This window comes from Cyphomyrmex costatus, unplaced genomic scaffold (assembly GCF_001594065.2).
Source record: "Cyphomyrmex costatus isolate MS0001 unplaced genomic scaffold, Ccosl1.0 scaffold452, whole genome shotgun sequence".
In the NCBI taxonomy this organism is placed as follows: Eukaryota; Metazoa; Arthropoda; class Insecta; order Hymenoptera; family Formicidae; genus Cyphomyrmex; species Cyphomyrmex costatus.
Genome location: NW_017278768.1, coordinates 104,057 through 125,691, shown reverse-complemented (window position 1 = coordinate 125,691; position 21,635 = coordinate 104,057). Strand labels below are relative to the sequence as shown.

The following is a 21,635-nucleotide window of genomic DNA, read 5'->3' as shown; positions in this document are numbered from 1 at the left end:
AAGTCTATACATTATTATAAAGCTTTCGAATTAAAAATATATAAAAGATACAGATATTATGTGGTCGAAAGTGACATTCTAACCTTGTCTACTTGTCAATATTATATAATTTAACGTAAATTCTACTCTTACAACTTCTAAAATCTAAACCACCGCGTTCACATTACTCAAAAGTGGAGATATTACAGCATCGATGATTGGTTCCGCCATTTTACTTCAAAGCCAATGAAAATTTATACAAGATTGATACAACTCTCTTATAGGGACTCTAGTGTGACAAACACTTAACTGATGGCGAATTCGATTGGATGCACTAGGGATCCTTTAGTAAGGGATGAGACAACGCGCCGGATGTGCCGCCATTCGAGGGTCAAAAAGAATCGCAGCGCAACGTTTTAAATCACGTTTTAACTTAAAATTATATTCTATTAAATTATATTCGGAAATAATGTAATAATTATTAATATTTGTATAAATTTATACTATTATTTAATATTTTTATTATTGCACGCATTTACTTAACACATATTACATACAATAAATATATGTTACATGCATATATGTAATACTACTATATGGCTAGATGAGAGAGAAGTCCATGTCCCAGAACCACGGTGCGGGAATATACTTCTCTCTCTTTCTCAGCGTACTTTGAACGTTGTGCGCATGCGTCGGATCATCCCCTCCATCAATAATAAATAGAAGGATAAATATACATATATGTGTAAGGAAGAAGGAAAAAGTGATTGATTCCGCTTCAGGGTATAACCTTGTTACAGTTAACAGAGTCAGTTTAGTCGGAATAAATAAATTAATCCTAATTTTATGAAATAAACTTTTTCAAGATTGCCGTTATGTATATAAGAATACAGTGCAATCCCTTACAGAAATTTCATGATAATCAGTGCAAACTAATACCTATTTCATACCTATGCAAACTAATGTTTTCAGTCGCATTAGGCGCATTAGGCTTTTTGCCACATAAATAACATATCTTGACCATTTTTGCCTGTGTACAACAGCACACATCTAATAAGCATAACGAGCATAACCTGTTCGCGTCATCTCACTGATCGCACTCTATTTTCCTATTGGCGGATGCAATCAATCCAACGTATGCGCACAACACTCAAAGTACTCTTAGAAAGAGAGGGAAATATATATTCCCGCACCGTGGTTCTGGGACCGCTTCCTCTCACTCCCTCTTATAGGCACTAGCCATATAGTAGTATTACATATATGATTACATGTCACCATTAAGGAGGTTAAAGGACATAAATATTATATACCTATTAACATATATAATAACGTTTTTACTTTGAACAAACTATAATATACATATAAAAGTTGTGTTCATAACATTGTATTTTTATTAAACAACAAATTTTAATAGATTATTTATTTTATTTGTTATAAACAAAATTTTTTTGTATAAGTACTTTAAATATTCAAACTTAAGCAAAGTTTCATTGAGATGCACCGAGTAAGATTAGTTTATAGCAAATAAATATTTTGTTTATTGGATTGCAGCTAATGTCTGCATCAATTAACTTTACAAAAATAATCTTAAAAATTCATAAAGTATTTATCTATTAAAAAATTGAGATTTTTGCTGTTATTTTATAATGCAATTTTATATATTTCTTAAATTTTAATCATAAAGTTATACATAAATTATACAAATTTACAAATCATTAATTGATATAAGCATTGAATTATATATATATATATATATAAAGTAGAATTGTATATTTTAAAAATATTTTACGCGCGTGTGTGTGTGTGTGTGCGTGCGTGCGTGCGTGCGTGTGTGTGTGTGTGTGGGTGTGTGATTAAAGTACATTTTCAGCAAATACAAATAACTTAATTAATGTAAACAATTCTAAAATATAAAGTCAGATCAGTATTTATTGTTATTACTTGTTATTATACGTATTAATTCATATTAATATAAATTACAGAGTAGTATTATTATACTATTATCCCCCATTTTAGTTTCTTAATTATGGGTAAAATTATTTTTTATCGAATAGTTTCATGATGTGTAACGTGAGACGACTATGGGATGATGTAACCTGAAATAAAAATTGATGTTTACCAATTGTTTACACATATTTTATGTATGTACTATATATGCATACATGAAAATAATAAATAATATTTACAGCAATAAATACTTAGGAAACTACAAATAAAGAATAAAGCAATTTAATAAAAGCAATGCATATTTTATTTAAAAAGAAAACGTGAACAAAGGATTTTAAAAACAATAATTTTTTATTTACTTTTTGTACTAATAATAATAGTATATATGCATCACAGTGATGTATCACAATACATTATTGTATAAATGTAAAACAATAAAAAACATCAATACTGTAAATCCTTAATTCACAATAACTAAATTAATACAATATTAATTACAATATTAATATTAATATTAATATTTATTACAATATTAATTACAATATTTAAAACTTAGTTACGTTACATAGTGCAGAATATTTTTTTAATTGATGACAGCCGACATTTTCCAACCATCTTTGTCGTCGGGAAGGAGATTTTGGGAAATTAAACATTTTACTTCCCTTTCTATTGCTATTTTTACAGTTAGGAACATTGCACGTTCGCATAATTGATGTTCTAAAACATAAGCCAGTAAACAAAATTTAGTTCTGTTTCTAACTAAGCATTGATTTCTAACTAAGGTTAATTTCATATGCACGATATCGTGGGATATAAAACGAGCACTTTGGAGCGTATCATTTGAAGCACGGAAGTGTCCTTCGAATGGCGGCGACCAATCCGCAGCTGGCACACGTGTTGTCTCATCCCTTACTAGAGGATCCCTAGGATGCACTAGTGCGCACTGAATGCATTTGAGTTCATCTTTCTTCCTTTTCTTTCCAGGAGAAAGGAAAAGGAAAAAAAATGAACTGGTGCAATCACACTGCACTGGTGCAATCCAATCGAATTCGCCATGAGTTTGGTTATGCTTTTTCATTATTCATGACATTCATTCAGTGGTATTAAAAATGGCTGACTAATAGACGATTGGTGGATTTCATATTTCGTCTGCAAACGACGCCATTTTTATTACTTTTCTTAGTAATTTTGCGATACTGACTTAAGTCGGTTGCGCTTCTCTGATATCTAGGACTCTAGATACGGCCAGATCACGTCTCAATAGTCTTGAAAAAACTGAATTAGGTAGAGAGCAGAACTTGTAGTAAATAGGAACAAACATTTGCGCTGCGCTGGGGCGAGCGACTCCAAGCAAGTAACCTCGCGCCAGTGTGCCGGGTGCCCAGGTGAGCGGAGAAGTGCACCGCTAGGATGGAAAGAGGGGGCAAAGGAGGCAGGGCAGAGCGCTTGCGTGGGACGCAAGGAGGCGCGAAAGTATAAAGCTTTAAAAGGGCCTGCCACAAAATTTACTAAAACTGAGAATGAGTTTGCAGAAGCGAGCAGAAGGTTTAGCAATGTCATGCGAAAATTTAATCAGCCTATCGTTGGCTATAGAGGCGCGGTCAATTATGCGGCGCAAAAATCGCGCCGTGTCTCTGGAGTACGGACAGTCATAGATTAGATGAAGTATATCCTGCCTTGGATCGCCACAAAGACAAGAGGGGTCTTCAAGCAAGTTTTTACCCATGAAGGAAGATATAAGGAGACTGCACTCGGTCTCGCCAGTCTACAAGACATGAACCCATTTTAGGTTTCGAGTTCCGTTTCCGATTCTCGACACTCGCAGCGCTCGTGAATTTAGTAGTGCTGCGCATAATGAGTGCGAGTAAGAGAAATGATCATTTCTCTTACTCGCACTCATCAGAATCGGAAGCTGAACTCGAAACCTAAAATGGGTCCACTTTTATTTTACGGAGTGGAGTCTCCTTATATCTTACTTCCTGTTTTTACGATACAAACTGTGATTAAGGTTGTAATGATCAGAGCGTAGACGATTAATCATAACGATAGCCTCCCTGGAAATCTTTAAACGGAAATACCAGGGTTTCGCTGCCCTTTTAAAGATGTTGTCGAAAAAGTTCGATCCCTTAAAGTCGGCTAGGGACGTTAAATGCTGATAAAAGTCTTCTGTGATTTTAAAATTTGTAACCGCACAGAGATCCGAGTAGGGGACTTTAAAATTGAGATCTATACCTTTACAAATTGCCCGTTTAGCGAGCTGGTCAGCCTTTTCATTACCTATAACACCTCTATGAGAAAATACCCAAACGAAGTGTATCGCCGTGCCCTTAGATTCGGCCTTTTCCAGAACTGATTTGATGAGCGGAATAAGATAGTTATTGGTGGAGTTGCGGAATCCTTTGAGCGCCTCTAAGACACTCATAAGCCGGTTCTACATTAGTTGCAAGCCGATCGCAAGTTCGTTGCGACAGCCAATCTCAAGCTTGCATTTTGAAATCAACGCTTCAGATTGGCTGTCGCAACAAACTTGCGATCGGCTTGCAACTAATGTAGAATCAGCTATAGAGTCGGTAACAATAGTAGCTTTCTGAAGATTCATAACAATAGAAGTTAAGATGGCGTTATAGATAGCATAAGCCTCCGCAGAGAAGATCGATGTATATGAAGGGAGCTTATACATCAATTCAGCCTGTAGTTGGGGAGAGAACACCGCCGCCCCCACATGCGTGCTGTGGTCAACCTTAGACCCGTCTGTGTAGAAAATCGTAGAGTCGGAAATTAAGTGTTGAAAGTCCCGCTCAAAAAATGATTGGGCACTAGGGATGGGTAATTGAGAGGAAGGGTCTTCAGGCGGAAAAGAAAGTGAATCATAATCAATAGCAATAGTGGTGGAGCGGAAAGAAGAGCGAAAGTCAGGACGAGTATAAGAGCACTCCACGAAGCAGTGATAGAAAGACCAGATATGAAGGAATACAGTGGCCGCTGGAAAATTATTGTGTAAATAGTCCATTCTGGAGGCTACCCTGGCGACATCACAAAGCTGGTGGAGCTTTTCTACGGTAATGTGGCCCTGCACAGAAGAGATTTTTAAGAAGTAGCGGGAAGCAAGAAGGCGAAATCTGAAAGGAAGTGAGAGTTCCACTGTTTCGGCGTATATAACATTCAGGGGCGTGGAGATACGGTAACCAAAGCAGAGACTGAGAGCATGGTTTTGAGTGACCTGGAGTGCACGAGAACGAGTATTACTGTTCATACCGAATATTTGCACCGCGTATTCAATGGCCGCTCGAAGCATAGACTTGTAGATATTTAAAAGCAGATGCGGGTGGGCTCCCCACCACGTGCCCCTGAGAGCGCGGACAACTTGCAGAATGCGCTTTCCTTTGTCGGTGACAGCTGACATGTGGGCCTTGCCGGTTAACGTGGGGTCAAGTAGAACTCCCAGGAAGCGTACAGAAGATGAAGGGAGGATATGTTGGTCCCAAAGTGTAATGAAATAGTTGTTAAGAGAGAGGGATCTTTTAGTGGAGAAAATCATAAGCTGTGTGTGGGAGGGAGATATCAAGACCTCGCTCAAGCAAGAATACTTCCAAGCCCCGCAGGGAGCGCTCAACTGAGTGAATAGCGGACTTTATATCCTTATGAGATGAATAGATGACAATATCATTTGCAAATTGGAGAAGCTCAGTATAGGGATGGAGCACTTCGTTGATTTTCCTTAAGTAGAGATTCAAAAGAGAAGGACTTAAGACGGACCTCTGGGGAGTGCCTTTAAAAGTAGTCAGAGGCGTAGAGATGTTGCCCTGATTAACGAATTGTACTGAACGCTCAGAGATGAGATTGTAGATAAAGGACAGAAGGAGAGGAGGAAAATCTAACTCGATAAGATCCTGGATGAGGATGTGTGGTAGAACGTTCTCGAAGGCGGATTTAATGTCCACAAATACTGCTACCGTAGATTGCTTAGTTAGAAAGCCCATATGAATGTCGGCAACGAGAGCTGTGAGGTTGTCCTGACAGGAACGAAATTTACGGAAACCGAATTGATTATTAGGAATTAAATCCGACAGTGGAGATTCAATGAGCCAGTAGAGGCGATTTAGGATCATCCTTTCCATGATCTTAAGCATAGAAGAAGTAAGAGAGATAGGACGAACGCCACTATTGTTGGGTTTAGGAAGAAGGTGAATCAGCGAGTGGGACCATTGAGAGGGAAAAATGGAAAGACGAAAAAGATTATTAAAAATGGAGAGAAGAGAGAGCAGGAGCTCAGAAGGGAGAGCCTTGATCAAACGGTAGTCAACTCTGTCCAACCCCGGACTGGACGAGACCTTAACCGATTGAAGAGCGGCTGTAAGTTCATTAAAAGTGAAGGGGTCATCCAACCAAGCATGGGTACCGTTGTAAGGCTCTGGAAAGGCAGGTGGAGCTGGAGGGACAGAAGGAGGACATAGCTTATCCACAGCATCACGAATCATGTCAGTCCTGTCAGTATTTTTATTCAAAGACGGAGAATTAGCCGGAATGAGGCGGCGATTGCGGAAGCTTTTAAGCATACGCCAGATGTTTACCGTAGGAGTCATCATATCAAGAGAGGCGCAAACGTTTTCCAGCCATTACGCTTGGCTCTTCTTAAGATCTTCCGGGTCTGCGAAATCACAGAACGATAATAAACCTAATTATCCCACGAGGGGCAATGCCTGAACGTTTTCAGAGCATTGCTCCGTTGTTCAACGGCACTAGAGCAATCAGGAGTCCACCACAGGGATGGCGGAGAGCCTTTTTTTAGTAAAAGCTCTACAAAAAGTTTTATTCGTAGGATAGGGTTTGGAAGGAGAGAAACATTCGTAGCTTTCTTGAGATAAGCTCCATAAAGGTATTATATTAGGAGATAGGATCATCAGGATTAATGTCCTTAATTCTTTGAGAGATGGAATCTGCATTAACATACAGAAAACGCTGAACTTCCTTCCATTGATCCGTGGTTAGTTTGATTTTGTATGAGAAAACTGAAGAGATACGAATCTCGCAATTGACTTGAACTTCGATGGGGAAGTGATCACTGCCGCGCAGGTCGGAGGATATGAGAGTATCACAAAGAGAAGAGATACGAGGAGAGACAATAGCCAGGTCGATGATAGAGGAGCTGGGAGGAGAGTAGAGATCCTCTAAAAGGAGTGACTCGCCAACTCGTCACGTGACTATGGGTGATTCTGATTGGCTGGGGTATGGATCGCACATCTGCGTTCCATGAACATGTACTATAACCTATTTTAATAGAATACGTGTACATGACAGATGACACATGTGTTGCTGTCAGCTTGTGTTGCTTACTTATTAGTAAGTTAATTTATCACATAAAATTAAACGTAATAAAAATAAATCGTTTATTACGTAAAATTTTGAGAAAGGTAATGTACATATATCACGAATAAGCTTCGAATTAATAAACGCTTCATAGTTAAAAATAAGTAATACGAAAGTTAGAGATACCTATTTCATTAATAATGTAATTCTCTTGTAAGTTTTGATTTTATACATTTTGGAGATGCTACATATATGTTGTGCAGCGAAATGTTTCAATAAATCCAGTGATGGATATATGTTATTCAGATTTCCTCAAGGAAGATCAATATGGGAAAGCATGGATAGATGCTGTTTTTGGCGAGAATGCAAGATCCATAGATAATCTGAGATTTGCTGCGTTCGGAAATATCACTCGAGTACCCCCCTGTATCGTCTTATCCTTGTTTAACATTGAATGAATAACAAGGATAAGACGATACACGGGGGTACTCGAGTGATATTTCCGAACGCAGCAATGTGCGAAGTGAGTGTTCATCGTAAGAATGCTATGCATCCGAATAAATATAGTTTAAAAAGTGCTTCTCCATTTAATGCTTTCCTCATTTCAGGTTCACTTTGGGCGATTAGTACTACTTACCAGTAGTGACCCTCTAATAAGAGTCTGGACACGTGAAGTCCGCCATTATTCGTCGAAATTGTGCGAGAGAGAAAAAAATCATGCTATCTCATTCTAGTGGCGCTGTAAGTTGTAGCTGATTGTAGCTCTACAAACTTCATAGTTTCTGTTTCTGTTTCGTCTCGCCTCATGCATCGTATCATTTTTAAGACCAGGACCATTAATATTCGAAGAAGAAGAAGAATCATTATGATTAATATTATTATATTATTATATTATATTATTATATTATTATATTATATATTATTATTATATTATATTATTATATTATTATATTATTTAAAAAATGTAACTCGTTACCGTTACAGTTACCAAAAAAAGAAAGTAACGCAGTTACCAGTAAAGTTACCAAAAAAGTAACTTGTAACTGTAACTTCGTTACAAGTAACGAGTTACTTCCATTCCCTGCATATATGTTGTGCAGCGAAATGTTTTAATCACGAAGTAAGAGAGAAGGAGACCGAACTTAATACAACGCAAGCTGAAAAAGTGGTCCTGATTCGTGACCCCTAATTGGGAGGGAGTCCGCTGAAAGGAATGGATTCTTATGGTTGGGCGCCATTTGCAATTAATCTTACCCGAACAGTCCGGCCTGGTTTGCATTCACGAAGTAAGAGCGTGCTTGTTATACGGAGAGGTTAAGACTAAAAAAGTTCCAAAAAATTAAAAAAGGTAAAGATTTATAAGAATTAATAGTGAATTCGATCACTTGCACTACGCTAGATTAGTACGTACTTTAGTACTGTGCACGAAATTAGCAGAGTTAAAGTATATAAATAATTTAAACGATTAAATATTCAATAATATAATATAATATTCATTTTAATATTAAATATTCAATATTTCACCTTTTTTAATTTTTTGGAACTCTTAACCTCTCCCACGTTCTCTTACTTCGTGACCTCTCCGTCTAATGCAAGCAATGGATCAGACCGGACCGTTCGGGTAAGGTTAGTTGCAAATGGCGCCCAACCATAAGAATTCATTCCTTTCAGCGGACTCCCTCCCAATTAGGGGTCACGGATTAGGACCATTTACGTTTCACAGAGTTCGATCTCCTTCTCTCTTACTTCGTGGTTTCAATAAATCCAGTGATAGATATATGTTATTCAGATTTCCTCAAGGAAGATCAATATCGAAAAGCATGGATAGATGCTGTTTTTGGCGAGAATGCAAGATCCATAGATAATCTGAGATTGTGCGAAGTGACTGTTCATCGTAAGAATGCTATGCATCCGAATAAATATAGTTTAAAAAATGCTTCTCCATTTAATGCTTTCCTCATTTCAGGTTCACTTTGGGCGATTAGATATATTGGTGGTAAGCCAATCAGAATCACCCATAGTCACGTGACGAGTGGCGAGTCTCTCCTTTTAGGGTCTCTAGAGGAGAGGAGAGGGAAATATACGTTGGGGAGGAAGGGAGATTGAGAATCACTAAGTGGTTGTCCTCTATACAAGATACAAGCAGAGAGCGCGCGGCCTGCAGGACTTGTCCTTGTACCTCCCCACAATAGGTGGTGCGCGTTGAAGTCACCAAGAAGCGAATGAAATATTCATATTTATCAAGAATACGAGAGAGAGCAGTCAGAGTATTAGCGGGGGCGGGAGCGTTAGGATGTCTGTAAGCACCGACCAGTAGTAATCGAGAGTTATTAAAAGAAAGTTCAATGCCCAGAGCTTCGGAAGAGTTATTAAAGACCTTGGATAAATCCACCTGAGAGTATAAAATAGGATTGCGAATTAGGACCAACATGCCCCTAATCTCTGCCTGGTTGGCATCGATGCGCAAGCAGTCAAAGTCCCGCACCCTGAAATCACGTGAGGAGTGCTCACGCAGGTTTTCGCAAGAAATAAAATATCTACGGTTTCAGCCAACTTTTCAATGTCAGCTTTTTTCCCAATAGCGCCATGGCAGTTCCAAAAAGAAATTTTAATAGCCCTTAGAGGCCGCATTACTGTTTAAAAAGGTTTGTAGAAAGGCGATGATGCGTTGGAAATCTGGGCCAAATATTGCAGAAAGTATCGAGGTGGGAATATAGTTGAGAATTTTTAACAGATATGTGTGAGATGGCTTGTTGTATAAAGTTCGGGGGTCCGTTAGGATTAGCAACCGGGGGGAAAGAGAAAGAAGAGAGCGGGCAAGTACCAGAGGTGTATTCAAATGTGGGGGTGTTAGAGGAAGATAGGTGGGAAGGCGGGAAAGGGAAAAAAGAGGAAGAAGAGGGAATAGAGTGGGAGTCAGGATTGTCATAGCCAGAAGGAGAGAGAGGTGAGGCAGAATGCGGCATTCTGCCATTAGGTGCAAACAAAAAAAGAGTTGTGAATATCACGGAGAGAATTGTTGTTCCTAGAAGCATTACGCTCCAAAAGTTTTCTAGGATTAGTAGGTGGAGGATTCTGATAATTGCGAGGAGCGTGAGTATTCGCCCGCACAGAATGCTCGTTAGAAAGCGAGGGGTTAAAACTATTATTGGAGGGGGCCATTTTAGGTAGACTTGCAGCTGCGGAATAAGATCTACCCACGCCCTGTGATAATGTGTCAAAGATGGGAGACGAGGTAGCCGGCTCCTCAGTCGTCAAGTCGTGATAGTTAACAACAGAGCGAGGGGAGTTACGAGAATGCGAAAATGTAGGAAATTCTGAAGGGTGGAAGGGATTAGGAGGGAGGCCATTGATTTTAGAGCGCGCCTCTGCGTACGATATGTTTTCGAGAGTCGCAGTTGTATAAATTAGCTTCTGCTTCAAGTATGCCGGACAGGACGTGGCGGACGGTAGGTGTTCTCTCCCGCAATTGTAACAGAGAGGTGGAAGGCTAAGCCGAGGACAAGCGTCGGGCTCAGGATGTCTGGCATCACCGCATCTTTCACATTGTGGTTTGCTCTTGCAATCCGCATTAATATGACCGTATCTAAGGCAGGAAAAACATATTAAGACACGCGAAAAGTATGGAAATACAGGAAAGCTTACATGCATATAAGAGACTGAGCGAGGAAGATATTGTCCGCGAAATTTGACAAGAATAGTTCTGGATGGAGAAAAAGTAGTTTCATCTTTACGCAGTCTGATATTGAGTCTTCTAACTGAGATAATTTTAAATTGCGAGAAGAAATGGTTAATAATTTCGTTCTCAGAAATGTCAAGGGGGATATTTCTGATAATGCCAGTTCGCAATATGTTAAAAGAAGAAATGAAGGCATGCAGACCAGCCTCTTTCAAACTTGGGTGCGAAAGAACTGTGTTGACTGTCGCAAAATCGTTAAAGTGAACTGCCACTTTATTTCGGCCCGACGATTTAATTTCAATTATTTTGTTCTTCGCGAAACACAGAATGGTACGTGAGACAGCGATCGGGTCTAACCTAGAATTGGCACCATCGCTGGAATCAGCAACTCGACGAACGAAAACTATGAAGGGGGGGCGATCCCCTTTGTCATAAGATAAGTTAAGATCGGTGCGAACCGCTTGAACGGGATTTGAATCGCCCTGTGGACCCTGTGGTAAGACCCGAGCACGCTTACCCGGCGGTGGCATAGAATTGGCATCGCTTACCTCATCACAGCTCTTTCTTACACTGTTAGCAATATCTTTACGCACGTCGTCAGTCCTCGGGGGGGAGGAGGATCCTCCGCCACCGAAGGCACCGAGCACTCATCCTGAGACATTTCGATGTCAGAGATCGAGGGGCTCAAAGCATGAGATTCACTGACCTTTGCCGGAGATCGCGATCTAGCGCGTGTTCCATAAGGACTACCGAAGACTAGAACCAGAAGAGTAAACTAGCGTGGTGGGGGTAGGTCAAAAAACGTCCGCGGTTATTCATTCAATGCGCAGTGGCATTGCACATTGAATGAAAGTTTGCGCATGCGCGTGTCGGTTATAACCAAGAAGTCTTGTTCTTAACCTTTGCGTTATCAAGAAGTCTTCTTGGCGTTATATAGCCCAAAAAGGTTAGGGCTAGAGACGCTTTATTTTCCCCTCATCCGAGGGACACACTTAAAAAAGAAAAAAATCTTAAACCATCTTAAACAGAATGTAAGTTGTAAAAAGAAATTATACTGTATATTAAATAACTTGTTTATAGGTAAATTCTGTATTGTATACAAATTTTGGAGTATGATTACAGTAATTTTTTTTTATTTACAGAATATTATTAATATTTCCGTCGTCGTTGGAATAACATATATTGAAATATGTATGATTTTTAGTCTTCTTGAGTCCAAAATTCAATTAAACAGAAACAACTAAACAAGGTTTGTTTGACATGCGTAGTCACGAATTGAAAACGACTATCAGAGCGACAGAGAGGACTAATGAAGCGCAAGAGTGGGGGAAGTTATCCGCCGTCACTTTTTGGCCTATCCCCACTACCGATATTTGACCGAGATTACTCTCCTGGTTCTAGTCTTCTTGAGGACTACTAACGGTGGAAACAGTGGCGCGCGAAATTTCCTGCGAAATTTGCGGGGACTTCCCCCTCTTCATCTTACCTTTTTTTCCCTTACGATTTGTAACGACATTAAAAGATGGGGATTTAAGAAAGCTAGTCTTTGGCGGAGGCATATCCGTCGAGGGGATCACGGCACCAGCCTGATCCTCACCAGCGCGCGAAAAGAAAGAGTTAAATTCCTCCAGGGACGCGGACAAAAGGTTGTTTGGCGAAAGCAGGCCGCCGCCGGGATCCGGCGAGGCCGACGCACCTTCCTGCATAGCAGGAAAAATGGCTATTTGCAGGCAGAAAAAGGGCTTACTTACACGCAAGGAAGAAAATAAGCACTAAAAAGCAGGCTCACAGAACCAAGGATGTAGGCGAAGGCCTATAAAGCACGGGAGACTATCGAGGAAGCGCAGGAACGGTCCACACTGTTCAAGAGCTCGCGAGCGAATGGCTGATAACAGTTGATGCAAAAGGTAGAAAGATTAGATTAGGTGAGGTTAAGTCCGATATTAAATATTCACACAAATAAGAATACTTACACCATAATAATAGTTTTTTATTGCACTTCGACACTGTATTATCTAAATTTTTCTATATATATATATATATATATACAATGATGGGAAAAAGTCCCGGAACGATCAAATATTTCAAAAACCATTGGTATTTAAAAAAAACGCTGAAACACGTAAAACGATTTTTCAAAAAATCTATCTTTTGAGGGGGGTTACGACCCCCCATCCCTAAGGGGGCACGTGGGGCACGAAGGGGGTCGAAAATCTGAAATGTCAACATAGGTCGACTGGGGACTCATTGGAAAGGTCTTTTCGAGACGAATCCAAAACACTACGCATAGAGGGCGCTGCGTTCACTTTTGACGAGAAAATTCAATTTTGACAATTAGAAAATTTTGAACATTTTGAAAATTTCAAGGATGGCAATAGTAACTTACAAGTAAACATACCCAAGTGCCACCCGCCGATCTTAATGAAACTTGGCATACTTTCAAAACACCGAAAAATATTGGATACGTATTTTTTTATACGTCCCCATAAAGCGTTTTAGGGGTACAAACCACCCCCTTAATATAAAAATTAACCCTTTTTGTGACTTGTGAAAAAATATACAATTAATAACTAACAATTAAGTAGCGTTAATCTTACAAAAATGTATTCGGGGATTTTCGGGGTCGTTGATTGCGAATATGATGTTAGTTTTTCAAAATTCAAAATGGCGGATCCAAAATGGCGGACGATTTTTTGAAAATGAAACGAAATCAACTTGAAACTCGTTACTCGGGGGTTTCCGGGGTCGCTGATTACGAATGTGATGTTAGTTTTTCAAAATTCAAAATGGCGGATCCAATATGGCGGATGGAAATTTATAAAGTAAAGCTACGCTCACAAAAATAATTACTATGGTGTTTTCGAAGTAGCTAATTCGTAATTAGCTAATTTGTAATTAGCTACTTCGAAAACACCATAGTAATTATTTTTGTGAGCGTAGCTTTACTTTATGAATTTCCATCCGCCATATTGGATCCGCCATTTTGAATTTTGAAAAACTAACATCATATTCGCAATCAGCGACCCCGAAAACCCCCGAATACATTTTTGTAAGATTAACGCTACTTAATTGTTAGTTATTAATTTTATATTTTTTCACAAGTCACAAAAAGGGTTAATTTTTATATTAAGGGGGTGGTTTGTACCCCTAAAACGCTTTATGGGGACGTATAAAAAAATACGTATCCAATATTTTTCGGTGTTTTGAAAGGATGCCAAGTTTCATTAAGATCGGCGGGGAGCACTTGGGGATGTTTACTTGTAAGTTACTATTGCCATCCCTGAAATTTTCAAAATGTTCAAAATTTTCTAATTGTCAAAATTGAATTTTCCCGTCAAAAGTGAACGCAGCGCCTTCTATGCGTAGTGTTTTGGATTAGTCTCGAAAAGACCTTTCCAATGAGCCCCCAGTCGACCTATGTTGACGTTTCAGATTTTCGACCCCCCTCGTGCCCCACGTGCTCCCTTAGGGATGGGGGGTCGTAACCCCCCTCAAAAGATAGATTTTTTGAAAAATCGTCTCACGTGTTTCAGCGTTTTTTTTAAATACCAATGGTTTTTGAAATATTTGACCGTTCCGGAACTTTTTCCCATCACTGTATATGTACAAAACTATATCTATAGAAAAACTATAAAACTATAAAACTATATCTATTAGATGCAATAGTGAATTAAAATGGCTCTCTGATCACGTGATTTAGACAGCCAATCAAGCCATACCCTTCAATGACGCATCTCTGTTTTCTAGGTCTCTAATTATAACGTAGATACGATGGATTCTCTACTTTTCATTAGCGGCACCGTAGTGTTTCGATCGCAAACCACGCCCCATTAGCCATATAGTAGTATTACATATATGGTGACGGCAGATAACTTCCCCCACTCTTACGCTTCATTAGTCCTCTCTGTCGCTCTGATAGTCGTTTTCAATTCGTGACTGCGCATGTCAAACAAACCTTGTTTGACATGTGCATTTAATGTGCAGTATAATTTCTTTTTACAACTTACATTCTGTTTAATATGGTTTAAGAAGATTTTTTTTTAAGTGTGTCCCTCGAATGAGGGGAAAACAAAGGCTAAGAACAAGAATTTCTTGGTTATAACCAATGCGCGCATGCGCAAACTTTTACACAATGTCCAATGCCACTGCGCATTGTGTGAATATCCGCGGACGTTTTTTGACCTACCCTAGAGTCCTAGATATCAGAGAAGCTATCTAGGACTCTAACCTACCCCCACCACGTTAGTTAACTCTCCTGGTTCTAGTCTTCTTGGGTGCTACCAAAAACATGGCCGTTTTACGATGCGCAAGCAAATCAGCGCGGCTGAACCGAAAACGGGGCCTTGTCCCTACTGGATCTGTTTTTTGTTCCTGCACTGCCTGAACTAGTACGCACGGTGCAATAAGTTGAAGTGAAACAAATATACGTTTATTTCACTTTAACTTATTGCACCGTATGCACTAGTTTAGACAGTAGAGAAACAAAAAACAGACCCACTGTATATCCTTAGGCGAGAAACACACACTTTTGCATAACGCATAAACCATATACATAAAGAATTTGATTGGTTCATTGACTCATGCATAAGAAAATGGGCCAATGAAATTCCTTATGCGCATGCTTTATGCGTTATGCAAAAGTGTGTATAGCGGGGAGCACAGACTTTTGCATAACGCATAAACCATATACATAAAGAATTTGATTGGTTCATTGACTCATGCATAAGAAAATGGGCTAATGAAATTCCTTATGCGCATGCTTTATGCATTATGCAAAAGTGTGTGTTGGGGCTCTTGTATTGTGTCGAAGTTATGACATCGATGTTATGAAAGTAGCCAATCACAGTCATTTCATTCTTCAGAGGAATAGCTATGATTGGCCAGTTTCATATGAGTTTGCGCACAATGGAGGAACAGATATTAGATATTAAAGTATTAACCTATCAGAATCGTGTATTCTGGTGTAACTGGTATCTGATAGGTAAATATTTTAATATTTAATATCTGTTCCTCCATTGTGCGCAGCCTAAACACGATGCGAGGGAACAGCGTGTCGTGTAAACGTAGTATTTGTCGAAAGCAAGAAAGAGAGTTCTAAGGCCGGTATTCATAGTCGGTTTTTATTTCAAGTATGTCTTAAGTAATGTTAAGATGCTAAAGCGGCCCTCTGGCCGGTATTCATAGGCTGCGGTCGAGTTGCCACTACGAATGCTTTGAAGCGTTTGATTGACTAATCAAAAGAAAGAGTTATACAAACTGACCAATCAAGAAACGCTTCAAAGCATTCATAGTGGCATCTCGACCGCAGCCTTAGTCAGTTCTTATATTCAAGACCGTCTTAAGTTCAGTCTTGAAGAGTTATGCCTGGTTTATGCTTCAGGTCTTAATCTCAAGATCCTAAAATTCAACCAATTAAGTTACCAGTTCTAACCGAAATTTGAACTCTATTGGCTGAATTTTAGGATTAAGACCTTAAGACCGAAGCATAAACCAGGCATAAGACAGTCTTCAAATAAGAACTGACTTTGAATACCGGCCTCTGATTGGTTCGTAACTCCTCAAGACTGAACTTAAGACGGTCTTGAATGTAAGAACTGACTATGAATACCGGCCCTAGTTCTGTCTAGTGCAGGAACAGAAAACAGACCAAAGCTTTCTTTGTATAATCATGATGACACTATTAAAAACTGTCAGCCGTAATTAAAGTTTTGTTTTTAATAAAGATCGCGTTCGAAAACACTACCTAAGTATCTTCGAATATCATTTTATCCTTTTTTGTTCACAGCAAAAGGATTCCAAAGATCTAAAGGTAATTAAAGGCGTTGATATTATCAGCAACTGATATAAATTTTCGATTAATAACAAATATGTTTAAATGATATATTATTAAAATCATAATTTTTTTGTTATATAAATAAATACTCATAAATAAGTATACACACACTTACATTGCCTTAATATCATATATATTGTAGTAAAATTAATTTTTTTTCTCTACACAGTGATCATTTTTATTGATAAACTCGGACGTGAATATAAAAATCTCAATTTTTAATAAAAATCGAATATTAAATTTTAAATGTATGTCTATACATATGTCATACATATGTCTATATGAAACAGCATACTAGTAAATCATAAAATTAGTATTGTATTATCACTTTCTTACATTTACATAATAACGCGAATTTTCAGAAGATCAACGGTCTTTAATAGCATCTTGTCGGTGACATTACGTGCGTAACCGTTATTCGTTGATCATGAAGATTTAACATTAATTATCGCAAAGGACTTGCATTAATTATACTGATTGCGTCGCCCAAACAACTTGATCATTTCTTCGGATAATTTCATACATTTCCGAGGGATGCTACGAATATTTCAGAGGCAAATTTTCCGAAACGTACGAGGTGATAGGAGATTGAACACATGGTCACCTCTTGCCACGACGTTTAATACCACTGATGAGAATCATTCAAATGTATTAAAAAAAGAAACGGTAACATCTCAAGAAGTTTATCTAACCGTTTAATTAAAACAATTAAAAAAAGTTTTTATAGAAAATGATATTAAATCAGTACATTTTCATCAAAATTGAAGATAGGAGATTTTAAATATTGAAATAGATGTTAAATTGATGTAACTTTAATTGATATATATATATATATAATATTTAAATTAAAACATAATACAAATAAATATGATAGATAAATGCACCTAATTTTATATTGTTTATCAAATTATTTTTTATATACATATTTTATCATTTAAATTAAAAATATCCTCAAGGGTTTGTTTGATATTCCGGAGCTAAAAACTGAGGATGGCTTTAATACATTGAAAAATCATGCACTGGAAGAAGTGTATATTCTCATCGAGGAAGCGACGAGCAAGGATAGAAAGAGAAAAATGGTAGAAATATTTGATGAATTATCCAATACATTATGTAAAGTAGCAGATATGGCAGAATTTATTAGAGTTGCACATTCTGATCAACGATATGTACGAGCTGCTGAAGATGCTTGTGTAATTATCAGTGGTGTTGTTGAAAAGTAAGTTTACTTTTGATTTTATATTGTTCTTAATCGCTTTATAGCAGCTTATGTATATATATATATATAGATATATATTGATTATTATATTTTTTATATTATATAATTGTGTTATAATTTAAGAATTTTCTTCAAAATCTTTATTATAATTTATATTTTATAATATATATCTATTTAATTCTCAATAAAAAAGGTTCATACTATATGTAAATTACTAAATAATAATAATGCAATAATTTTAATGGATGTTATTGATCATTAATATGCATAATAACACAATTATTTTTATGGATATTTTACAGGTTAAATACACATCGTGAGTTGTATGATTCATTAAAGCAAGTAACAAGTAATGGTGATACTCAAATAACATCTGATATAGACGATCATGTAGCTAAATTATTCTTATTTGATTTTGAACAATGTGGTATACACTTGCCTGAAGAACAAAGAAGAAGAGTAGTGAAACTAAATGATTATATTCTGCAAGTAAATATTGTTTAATAATATCTCTAATCGTCAAATCTATAAATATGCATTTCCTTTGGATTTTTTTAGGTAGGACAAAAGTTTATGGCTGGCACTGTTACCCCGAGGACAGTTAACGCCAATGTAATACCTGACGTTATTAGACAGTAGTAAGTGTGGAAATTTAATCTATTATTTATTTCATCATTTGACTAAATTCTATCGTTTTGTTTAAAACTTTTTAAAGGTGTAAACTTTAGAAAGTTATCTCGTTGATATCGGATACGTTTCACAGTTTTGTTACGGAGAACGGTCAGATATTAGTACAAGGATTTTACACAGACTCTTCCAATACTGCTGTTCGTGAAGCAGCATACAAATTATTTTTATTCCCGGATAAGGAACAAGAACATTTATTACACGAACTCTTGCACTCCAGGCATTTACTGGCGGAATCTTGCGGATTTATGTCATACGCACACAGGTAATTTCAAGATACTGTTTTTTGAACGATAACTAATAAGTAATTTAAATTTTATTGTTATAGAGCTGTAAAAGGGAGTACGGTTAAATCGCCAGTCGTAGTGAAGGAATTTCTCAATATATTAAGTGACAATTTGCAACCTAAAGCGATGCAAGATTTTCAAGAGATGCAGAAAATGAAGAATGTTGAGTCACATATAAAACAAGTTTGTCTCCATTTATAGTCATATTATATTTATAATACCATTTATTTATGATTACACTATTTATGTAATTATATCAAATGGCATTTATAACATTAATTCCTATTTTCTATTTCATAGAATTGTAAAATTATTTTTATTTTATTTTAAACAGGAATTGATGCCATGGGATACCCCCTATTTTATGGCAAAGGCGAAAAAAACTTGGTTAAATACTTCTACCACTGAATTTGCTCCATACTTCTCTCTTGGTGCTTGTATGGAGGGTTTAAATTTTCTCACGCAGTCTTTGTACAGAGTCAAGCTTGAATCTGTCCCAGTGTTATCTGGAGAAGTATGGGCGAATAATGTTCATAAATTAGCTGTAATAGATGAAGAGGAAGGAATTTTGGGTTATATCTACTGTGATTTCTATGAAAGAACAGGGAAACCTAATCAAGACTGTCACTTTACGATCCAAGGTGGAAAACAACTTTCAGATGGCTCTTATCAGGTATAAATTGTGTGTGTGTGCGTATACATATAAAATTCTCTAAATTCTTAATTTAATATTAAGATAAACACATTAGTAAATAACTCCTTATATTTAAAATATCAACAATGTTCTCAAGGCCATAGGAGTCCACCGCTGGATGTTAGGTTGCGAATAAATTACGATTTTTATCTTCTATACCACGTACGTTTCGACTTTATCCTTTAAGTCATCTTCAGCAAATATATTTAATTAATTACGTCTTGGAACTCATCAAAATAAAATCATCTATTCACTTCAGTTACACGGCTGAGTGATGTGTAGAAATCTTGCTAAAAATTATTGCCTTGAGAACATTGTTGACATATAAAATTGTTATATATTATTAATAGTGAAATTTGTTATTTTTTGTCACTGATGTTATTAATTTTGCCTTTTATGTCTTTTATTCTCTCATACATTTATATTTGTATACTTTCATAAGTATAATTACAGAAATGATAATCTTATAACGTCAATTGCAGATTCCCATTGTTGTACTCATGCTATCACTGCCGCACCCACGTTGGTCAAATCCATGTTTATTGAGTCCATCATCTGTGGACAATTTATTTCATGAAATGGGACACGCATTACACTCTATGCTTGGTCGAACAAAATATCAGCACGTTACTGGTACTAGATGCAGCACAGATTTTGCAGAAGTGCCTAGTGTATTAATGGAATATTTTGCGAGTGATCCTAAGGTAAATATTCAATAATATAGTATGAAATAAATTATATTATTCAAATTGTGTGTGTGTGTGTGTGTGCACGCGCGCGCGCGCGCGCGCGGTTTGTACTTATTGGTATATACAATGAATGTTTTAATTTATATAATCTCAGGTTGTATCGAAATTTGCAAAGCACTTTCAAACTCAAGAACCAATGCCGGAAAATTTATTGCACAAATTATGTGCCTCGAAGAATATCTTTTATGCCTCTGAATTACAGAATCAAGTGTTCTATAGTATGTTGGATCAAGTATATCATAGTGGTAAATTAACAAAATCTACAACTGAGATTTTAAAAGATGTACAGAAAGAATATTATGGCCTTCCATATGTGCAAAATACGGTATATATTTTCATTAATTTTTTGCATTATGAAATACAGATTTTTGTCATTTATTATTATTAAGAAAAATAGATAATATTAAAACCTAGTTCCATCAAAAAAAGATTAATCTCAGTTCAATTTACTATTTATTTTTTTCTATTTTCCAATTAAAAAAAGATAGAATAAATTGGACCGAGATCAAGTTAATCTTATATATTAGTGGAATTTGACCAAAATCATCAAATTGTTGTGATTTTTTAATTTTTAATAACTAGATTTCCAATTAAAATTTAATGCCATTATAAAATGTTAAATTTAATTAGAGGATGTTTTACTAATATATTAATTTTTAAAAATTAAGATAGAAGATTCTTTTTATTAAATATATAAATAAATTAAAAAAATATGTGTAAAAAGTTGAGCAAATAATTAAACAGTTGTGATGTATTTTGCAATAATGAAATTAAATAATGAATTAAGTTTTAAGTTTTAATTATAGTATGTAACTTTTAATACTACAATTGATCTCTTATAGGCATGGCAATTGAGATTTTCTCATTTGGTCGGATACGGTGCAAAATATTATTCTTATTTAATATCTCGTGCAATTGCCGCGTGGATTTGGCAAACCTACTTTCACAATGACCCTTTCAGTCGATCAGCGGGTAATCGTTATCGAAGAGAATGTTTGGCGCATGGAGGCGGTAAACCGGCATCATTGTTGGTGTCGGATTTCTTAAATAAAGAAGCTAATGCCGTTACGTTTGCAAAATCATTAATAAACGAAGTTGATATGAAAAATCTACATGTGCAAACAATAAAATAATTTAATGATATAAATTTTTCTTGTACAAATATGTATATCACTAATGTTTTAATAAGTATTATAACATTGTAACAAATTCCTTATAAAAATATATAGAATATTCCTTAATAAAATATATAGA

General features: G+C 36.7%; 1 protein-coding gene across 1 annotated transcript; it reads left to right on the top strand.

Moving 5' to 3' along the window:
- The first annotated feature begins 16,640 nt into the window (after positions 1-16,640).
- LOC108777641 (mitochondrial intermediate peptidase) lies at positions 16,641-21,514 on the top strand. Its single transcript, XM_018544579.1, has 11 exons — positions 16,641-16,721; positions 17,108-17,411; positions 17,702-17,964; positions 18,267-18,453; positions 18,523-18,602; positions 18,728-18,916; positions 18,980-19,121; positions 19,273-19,611; positions 20,115-20,336; positions 20,476-20,706; positions 21,224-21,514. The coding sequence occupies exons 2-11, from the start codon at positions 17,280-17,282 to the stop codon at positions 21,512-21,514; spliced, it is 2,076 nt and encodes a 691-aa protein (XP_018400081.1). The 5' UTR covers positions 16,641-16,721; positions 17,108-17,279.
- The last annotated feature ends 121 nt before the right edge of the window (positions 21,515-21,635 follow it).

Bases quoted from the DNA above. Each gene is read 5' to 3' on its own strand.
- LOC108777641 (XM_018544579.1), top strand. From the start codon at position 17,280: ATGCTACGAATATTTCAGAGGCAAATTTTCCGAAACGTACGAGGTGAT. The intron at 18,917-18,979 runs GTAATTTCAAGA...TTATTGTTATAG, and splicing joins TTTATGTCATACGCACACAG to AGCTGTAAAAGGGAGTACGG. The intron at 19,612-20,114 runs GTATAAATTGTG...CGTCAATTGCAG, and splicing joins TTTCAGATGGCTCTTATCAG to ATTCCCATTGTTGTACTCAT.